Source organism: Dichomitus squalens, assembly GCF_000275845.1.
Source record: "Dichomitus squalens LYAD-421 SS1 unplaced genomic scaffold DICSQscaffold_5, whole genome shotgun sequence".
NCBI lineage: Eukaryota > Fungi > Basidiomycota > Agaricomycetes > Polyporales > Polyporaceae > Dichomitus > Dichomitus squalens.
In genome coordinates, this window is record NW_006766887.1 from 1,066,769 (window position 1) to 1,075,238 (window position 8,470).

An 8,470-nucleotide genomic window follows, 5' to 3' on the forward strand; every position below is an offset into this window, starting at 1 on the left:
ACATGGGACTGATCGTAGTGCGGCTGGCTAGCCGCTAGCGGGAAGACGCCAAGTCACGAGTGCCACCAGCGAAGCTGATATGTCCGAAGTAGTCTTCTCATTATCAGCTCGCCAATCCTCTCGGCCGCCTTGCGTATGATGTCCGCTAAATGAGCAGGAGGAGCTCCCCGAGCACAGTCCGGTCACGCGCAGGACTTGGCCAGCCGAGATCCCACACAATTGAAGCGGGACCAGGCACTTGGGTCGGTGTGCCTGTCGATATAGCAACGAAGCGAACTTCGAAGCCCGCCACTCCCCTCGCGAAGATTGCGGCTGCTTGGAAAGGAAGGGGGGTTTGAGAGGAGGGCCCTCGGATCTTCCGTCATTCAAATCTTCCTCCACCGCTCGATTGTTTGCGCTCGCCACCGGTGGATAGAGTTGGAGACACAGGCTGGCACCGGGCGTGCGAGGGTGCTGTAAGAACTGTAAGAACCACTGAGGATGGACAAAGGCGAGGACAGGTATGGCAATCTGTTTGGGCCGGGAACAAGGGTGCAGTGTCAGTTGAGTGGGGAAGAAGGGGCCGTTGGTTCGGACTCTGTCCGCGTGCCGGGGTGACACCCGCCGGGTCCGGGTCCTGTGGTGTATGTGCGTTGCGGGAAATTGGGACGCCGGGGGGCCTCGGCCGGTTGTGGGTATCCGGGGTTGGCCTCGAGGGTCTTGCTCACTGCCAAGGCGGTGCTACTGCTAGTATGTCCGAGTTCACGCACTTGGCTTTCTCGTCCTTGCAGTTGCTGATTTATTCTCATCTGCATCGGAAGACGTGTAGAATTTTGTGGACGGACGGGTGCCTAGGTCCAGATGCTGTCCAGGGGTTGTGTCCTGTCTAAGTGGCCCCACATACTAAGACCGCACTGGAACAGTGCGAAGGAAGCCGCACGAGTTGCGCTAGTCACCGACGCAAAGCTGAATTGTCACAGTCGAGGAGACGTTCACAGCACGGACTTCTAGACTGGGGAGGAAATCCGTACCCACATGACATATCGCAGTGAGTGTGAGAGGAGTTGATAGGGAAGAAGCTGTTCGTCTGGAGGTTTTCCGGGACTGGGATGGGTTGTGGAGAACATGTACTGTATTCATCCGGGCAGTGTAAACAGTCGCGAGTGCACACCTGAGGCGGCATGCGCAAAGCAGGGCAGAGACTGCGTGAAAGGATGATCCGCACAGGCTGGTCCTCTGGGCACACCCGATCGATCAAGGGCGTATCCCCGAACTGGAGCAGGATGGTGGCTAAGAAAGGACGAGGTGCATCGACGGTACTGCGCCCACGACCGTGCTCGCACGATGGTCGCGGAGGTGGGATCATGATGGTTCTCGGGGGCTGAAGTGGCGAAGTGCGGTCGATAGCGAAGACGCGGTGCGCTGAGCTGACGACTGGGAAGGCTGATGGATATGCACTGCGTAAGCTGAGGGTATAGCGGGGTTGCCTATTTGAAGGCTAAAGCTGTTACATAAGCAGAAAGCTTGCGCAGTGCGGGGCCGGGGGAGGGCCGGGGGAGGGGAGCCAGTGCCGGCGCCGGAAAAGGAAGCTCAAGGGCAGAGAGGCGGGTGGCATGCGATGCGCCCAGTCTCAGTTCTCGTTACTGCAGCACCTTCTACCAGGAATACCACGGGCGTCCCAATCATGGGCGAACCCAGCAGATTCCGGGGCCTCGATATGGCAACACTTCGGACCCTTCTCCGCTGTGTGGTCGACCCCCCGCATCGCGTAGCCTTTCTTCCCCCTTCCCCCCGCTTTCGTTTCCTTCAAGTACCCTCTTTTGCGCGAGCCTAGCTCCCTTTCCCGCCCGCTTCTGCCACCGCCGGCGCAATGGCCTCCTCCGCTCTTCTCAAGCTCATCGACCTCAATGCTACTTTCGGCGCCCTCTTCATCGGCTTCGGCTGCTCCAGCGTGTGCGTCCCACCCCATGTCTCCTACTATCACTCTTACTGACAATGACGTCTTGGCTGCACAGGGCTCTTGGCGTTCTGAGCATGCAGGCGTATAGCTACTTCAGACGTTACCCCCTCGACGTCTGGTGGTACAAGGCACTGGTGCGTAACCATCCGCCGCGTTGTGCACGACCCGACGCGTCTTACCGTCTGCGTCCCGTCCTTGAAAATGCGAAATAGGTCGCTGTGATATGGTGCGTGTCCCCCACTACGCGTCCGGCCCCCATTTAACCGGTCTTCAGGATTTTGGAGCTTGTTGACCAAGCATTTATTGGCCATGCGGTCTATTTTTATGTCGTCACGTACGGCCTCCTCTCCGTATCCCACCGGAGCAAATATTGACTATGCGATTACAGTAATTGGGGAGACGTCAACGCCCTTCTTACCTCTCCAGTTTGGTGAGCGTTCTCAAAGATTTACCGAATGTAAATGTCTGACGTGGTTCCTGCAGGTCACTGATTGTGAGCGCATCCGTTTCGTCGCCTGTCACTCCATGTGCCTGACCCTGCGTCCCCCTTTCAGCTTCAAGTTCCTCTCGGGGTACGCCGGTAACGCTGGCTTCTGTGTTCGTTGAGCTCACACGATCCATGCATTGCATATAGGCAGCTGTCGGTGCCGTCGTAAAAGTGTACGCGCCGCTCTCTTACCCTAACAAGGCATAGACTAAATTATAATGACAGCTGTTTCGGACTGCGCGTTTGGAGGTGTAAGTTGTCTTCAGGTCGTCGTTCGTCATCGCCTCTCACCGTGCCCTCCACCAGTCAGCAAGCACAACATCCCTGTAACGATGTTGATCGTGAGTGCGAATAAGGTTGTGCATCCCGAATAGCCTCCTGAAAATTTCTCCTCCGGCTCCGCCCAGCTGGTTGGCGCTTTGGGGCAACTGGGTGAGAGCCTCTTCCATTCGTCCATACTCAACATAGGCTGATCGGTTGCAATCAATGTAGCCGCTGCTTTTGGTGCGTCATATGCCCACCGTCCATGCGAATTTGACTAAGAGCTTATGCATGTGCAAATCCAGTTTTCACCGTCAGGGCGTAAGTCGATCACCTGACACGCCACGCCTGTCTTCATGCTGATCTGCTTGAACAGTGCCAGCATCCCTTCCTTAGCGGAAGTCGGCCGGCTCAAAGTGAGCTTCTACACGTGTCAGCCTCTAGATTTGATGCTCAATATTACGCCTAGTTCATCGGAAGTATCGCGCTCGGACTAGGCATGGCAACTGACGTGGTCACCGCCGCTGCCCTTTGCTGGTTCCTTCGCAATTTGAAGACAGGGTACAGGAAGTGAGTGAATCGGACGGCCGTGCCTGAAGCGACACGCCAGTTCCTGATATGAGCGGTTAAGGGACGATTCGATTGTCAACAAGCTATCGGTCTACGCCATCAACACCGGAACTATCTCTAGGTAAGCTACAGCCAGCCGGACACTCTCGTGCGATACCGATTTGGCTGACGTCTCACCGCAGCGCGATCAGTTTGTGCACTCTAGTCCTAGTACGTCTTCCGGCGCCCGCCCTTGCTCACTTTGGTAGGCTGACCGTGCCTTAGTACGATATCATGCCGAACAACTTCATCTTCATGTCGTTCTACTTCGTCTTGAGCAAGGGTACGTCCGAGTCCCGACGCCAGCTCGTCCGGTGTCAGAGCCTGACACGCGACCGTTCAGTGTACGCCAACTCATTCTACGCCGCGCTGAACACGCGGAGATCCGTCCGCGGGCGCGGGACGGAAAACGAACAGACCACCGTGCCGACGTTCCTCATGGTCGCCCAAACGACGACGATCAAGCACGAAGGCGGGAACGACACCCCCGTCTTCTCCACGGTAGGTTTCCTCAGCTCGGACCCTATGCGGCGGCCTCCGAGTCTGACACGGCGTTAGACTCTCCGTTCCGAGTCGAACGGCACCTTCTCGCCCATCGGCGGACCGAGGGAGCCGGCGGTGAGTGCCGTCCTGTCGTTTCGTCGATATGCCAGCATGCTGAGCGATGGTCTCAGCCAATATCGACGATGCCGCCGCTGCACTACCAGATGCCGTACTCGACGTTCGACCACGATTACTCACAACCGTCCCAGAATAAGTCGTGGTCATGAGGCCCGCAGGCATACACAAGCACAGCGCAAAAGGTGCACCAGGCGCCCCTCCCCCTTTGAACTGAATCCTCCCGAAAACAAAACATTTACTCCGCCACCACATCACGCCGTGCCGTCTAACCCCCTCTCCAGGATTCTCGACCATCTATCTCCCCATCTCAACCTCAACGGACGTCTATCACACTGTATCAGAATAGCTGCACTCCTATGTCCGTATCTGCATCTCCACCGTCCTCGCATCGCACCCGGGCTCCCCACATTCGTTCACGCTCCGTACTTCGCACTCGCACCCATATTCGATACGCTACATTGTCGCTATTCGCTCGCGTGGCCTGCTGTTGTTCGCGTTCACTCCTAGTTGTTTGTTGCTCGTCCGTCGTCTGTTGTTTGGTGTTGCCCCCCTCCCTGCCCCCCCTAACCACTGTTTATTGATTTATTGCGCTGTAACACTAGCATGGCACCTTCGTTCCATCCATCTGCATCAGGCACATGTAGCGTTACATTGATGTTCTTCTTCTGTATTCGCATTCTCCCGCGCCGCCTCGTGCATGGTACGGAATTTTTGCCCCCTCCCCTCTTCGCACCCGTCGTCGCAGCCCTGGGCTTTCTTTTGTACAGGTTTTCTTCACTCGTTGGCTGCGACACTTTTGTGTTTTGAATTCTCCCTACTTGGTAGTCGGTATATAGATGCTGTTAGTTCGGAGCCGTCCCTGCTCGTCGCTTTCATTCAGTCCTGATAAGTTGTGTAGAATAGTACATCGACTAGCTGAATCGGTCGTTGGCTGTCGGAAGTCATGCCCGTTCCCCACACCGGTTCATGAACACGACACATCGCTGCGATCTGGTTTGACTGACGGCGGGCAGAGCACCATGTTCCAAGCAGGGAAGTCCGTGGGGCACTCACGGTGACACGGGCCATGCAACGTGACCCTACATTTCCACTTCGCTTTTGTATCCCTCTTTGTATATTGGGAAATAATGTTTGGGCGTTGTGTGGCCCGGACATCTAGCATGGATTTCCTCACCTGGACCGCTCGCGGCCGCCGAGCGAGTACCTGCAGGAATCAGGTGATCGCGTTGAGTGGCGTGGGTGTGGGGCGTTGGCGCGCGTCGGGGGCGTTAGTCTCTGGCATCGACCTGCACCTGCATAGCACGCGCATGGGGCCCCACCACGGACCGATCCCGCTCGGATGGCACTCGAGCACAAGCTGCCCAACGGACTGCTGGTCATCCTCCACCTCCACCTGCTCGACTATCCGCTGCAAGATGCGACGGGCTACGACGAACGCCTCTTCCACCACAGCCGCGGCATGCGCGATCGGAACAAGGCGATGGAGGACATCACCTACTTTCTTGTGGGAAAGCTCGAGGGAGGCAGGGAACGTGCAAAGTCCGTCAGTATATGCGTCCCGTCAGGTGCTTCTCCACGGCTCGTCGGTCTGACGCAGCGGATATCAGATATTGCCCACGTACCCGTGCCTGCAGCCCGCGGACACCACCGCGTACAGAATCGCGCTCGCCAAGTACCTCGAAGGGCTCCGGAGCGCCGTCGCGCACGCCTCGCGCGCACACATGAACGACCCCACGGGCAAGCAGCCAGCTACTCCCGCGGGGGACGAGGTCTCCGCGTGGTGGTGGAAGGACGTCGTGGTCCGCAAGTCGATCCTCGACGAGTGCTCTGGCGACCGGTGCGGTTCACGTCCGGCTCTCTCTCCTGCATCGGTTCGGTCTCGGTTCTGAACGAGCCCCTCCTCCGTCCTTCTAGCTTCGAGCGCCTGATCCTGGCGTTGTCCAGTCATGCGATCCTCAAGAACGCCGTGCGGATGCGGACAGGGTCGCCGTCCTCCTCGTTGCAAGTGCGGGGGTCTTCCGTCTGCCTGGATCGCGAGGTGCGTGCGAAATGAAGGAGCATCTCTTCATCTCCGCCGCAGGGTCCTGATGCACGACGTGGGCGTATGCAGGGCGATCTTGGCCCGCTATCAAGGGCGTACACGACGCTGCTCTCTGCTGCTCAAGAATCACGCCGTGAGTGGGAGCGCACAGCGGCAGTCCTCGTCCAGAAACAGAGCGATCTGGCCGCAATTCGCGTGAGTGGCTGTCCAGCCGGTCGTACGCGCAGAGGAAGAGCTGAGAACACGCGCGGGGTGCCCCCCCTGCAGGCGAGAATGGCGGACCCCAGGCTTGCGTCGTCGTCGTCGAACTACGACGATTTGACAACAGATATGCTTCTCGCCCTGCGAGATTCGCGTGTTCAGGACCTCCTGCGCGGATCCTGGCGAGGCGATGAAGGCCGCTCCGCTCTGCGCTTCATCACTGACCTCGCTGGTCTTCTCGAAGCACCTACGTCGACCATTCATGGTTCGAGAGACGGCCAAGATGCCGGAATAGGAGCCAGTGTAGTTTTTTTGCCGGCGGATTCCCATCCCAAGGTAGGCGTTTACGCAACACATGCATGTCGCCTGGCAGCCCTGCTCACGTCTGTCGTTCCTGTCATGTCCACTCCACCCCAAGCGCAGGTTACATCTGGAACGTCGCCCCCTCTGCCAATCGCGGCGGCTCATCATCCTGCTCATCTTCATTCACTTCGCCTACCGCTATTTCCTGCGTCCGATCCGTCAGAACAGCAGCTTGAGGACTCCGAGAAGGCCGTTAAGAACTCGACGCCTCATGCAGTAACCGAACGCCTAGCCGCTATCGAGAAGGTCCACTCATCGCTTCAGGATGCACTCGAAGGTGCCCGTAGCATCCACGCACAGCTCCAGCAGCGGCTACAGCAGGCCAGGGCCAGGAAGTCGTCACAGCCGTCAGCCATCTCCTCCAACAAGATGAAGGGCAGTCCCGGATTACAGCTCGACGCCAGCTTGTGGCAGAGCAGAGGCGAGAACTTCATCGACTTCACGGTAAGGGGCTGCCTCTGTCCGCACCCCTCCAACAGTGCTCATGTCATTCTCATCTACGCAATCGCCGCGTCCATCTTGCGCCGCCCCTGTCCGCCTGCGGTTCGTACGCACCCAAGCAGAAAGTCCCAGATGCGTCCACCCTCGCACGTTTCTCCCTCGACGACGCAGTCCCGTCCGAGACCGCGATCGAGGACCGGGTCGCACACATCCGCAGCGCCCTCCTGCCTCCCTTCACCGCCGAGCCTCTCCCAGCGTCCGACTCAGAGCCTGAACCCGAATCGGAGCCAGAGCCCAAAGTCAGACCTCGTGCTGCAGTGTCGCGCATACGCCAGCCGTCGGCTCGCGGGGATCTTCCGACGGCTGTGCCGAGAACTAACCACCTTGGCGGGGCTGCGGTGGCCGCAGGTTCGAGTCACGCATCGGGGCCACCGGGTCAAGCCGTGAAGGTCCCCCCGCCGGCACGGCAGGTACGGGTCGCGTATGCCCCCCAGCGTGCCCCATTGGGAACAGGACAGCCAGCCCAGGGGGATCCGAAGGCCGGGTTGAAGGCGCGCCGGTTGTCGCGCCGCGCATCCGCGGCGCGGGCGCGGAGATCGACAATGTTCGGCCGCGGCGAGGACGCCGATATACTTCGCGTACGTGCTACCGACATGTCGTCACAGCTCTTTTACCTAAAGACGTCTTCCTATATGTCCGCAGATCGTAGCCGCCGTCGAAGACCGCTCAGATCCTGATTCCGAAGACGGCGGCTTCGAGGCTGGTCGAGAGCCTACTACACCTTTCCAGACTCCACGACGCTCCCCGACGAAGGCCCTGGGCACACGTGGAACACTGCTCTCCACGCTGAAGAAGTCCGCCCCGCGACAGTCGTTTGATATCGAGAGATATGAGCGCGTGCAGATGCCCCGTCTCTCCAGCTTACGCCGGGGTCTCGAAGCTGCGTCAGAGCTGGACGAGGACGGGGATGATGGGGGTTCATACCGGCGTCCACCTCGCGAAGACGTCGCAAGGGATGGAAACTTACCCGAGGAGCATGTGGGCGAGATGCCATACGAGGGCAACAGTATGACCTTGGCAGACATTTTGCTGCATGCCGGGCATCAGGGAAACGTTTCTGCTCAGCTTCTCGGCGAAGACGATCTCGACGAGGGAGACGATCTTCAAGGTAATACATCAGACTGGTAGTAGGGCACTTCTATTGCGATCGACTGTAGTCTGTCTTTCTAAGCATGCTTTCGGCCTTCACAAGCTCCATACGGAAAGACGCCAGGTATGAGTATGACTACATGAACCGCTTACAGATCATGACCGCCTAATCATGTCAGTCTGTCCAAGCTTCGGGAGAAGTTGCTACTATCATAGGCTGCCGACGGCCATCATTTGCAGCCTATAGCTCACCTCGCACCTTCAGCACGTACCAAGAGGGACGGAGTTGCAAAAAGCGCTACCACGAACGACACACCGCCTAGGCTGATCGACGGTGCATTTACTTGCCGCTCATGTT

General features: G+C 58.4%; 2 protein-coding genes across 2 annotated transcripts; both read left to right on the top strand.

The window, feature by feature from the left end:
* Window positions 1–1,772: 1,772 nt before the first annotated feature.
* On the top strand, window positions 1,773–4,189 carry DICSQDRAFT_101178 (uncharacterized protein). Its single transcript, XM_007363058.1, has 21 exons — window positions 1,773–1,932; window positions 1,995–2,073; window positions 2,152–2,165; window positions 2,214–2,273; window positions 2,328–2,369; window positions 2,423–2,432; window positions 2,494–2,511; window positions 2,574–2,599; window positions 2,652–2,677; window positions 2,733–2,767; window positions 2,834–2,858; window positions 2,919–2,930; window positions 2,993–3,008; window positions 3,064–3,103; window positions 3,157–3,257; window positions 3,319–3,378; window positions 3,440–3,467; window positions 3,522–3,579; window positions 3,640–3,797; window positions 3,855–3,914; window positions 3,971–4,189. The coding sequence occupies exons 1-21, from the start codon at window positions 1,850–1,852 to the stop codon at window positions 4,064–4,066; spliced, it is 1,047 nt and encodes a 348-aa protein (XP_007363120.1). The 5' UTR covers window positions 1,773–1,849; the 3' UTR covers window positions 4,067–4,189.
* Window positions 4,190–5,397: 1,208 nt separating this feature from the next.
* DICSQDRAFT_53557 (uncharacterized protein) lies at window positions 5,398–5,970 on the top strand (the record flags this gene model as incomplete). The annotated part of the gene is made up of 3 exons (XM_007363059.1): window positions 5,398–5,460; window positions 5,525–5,754; window positions 5,832–5,970. 3 exons carry the CDS (start codon window positions 5,398–5,400, stop codon window positions 5,968–5,970), a joined length of 432 nt encoding a protein of 143 aa, XP_007363121.1.
* Window positions 5,971–8,470: the final 2,500 nt, after the last annotated feature.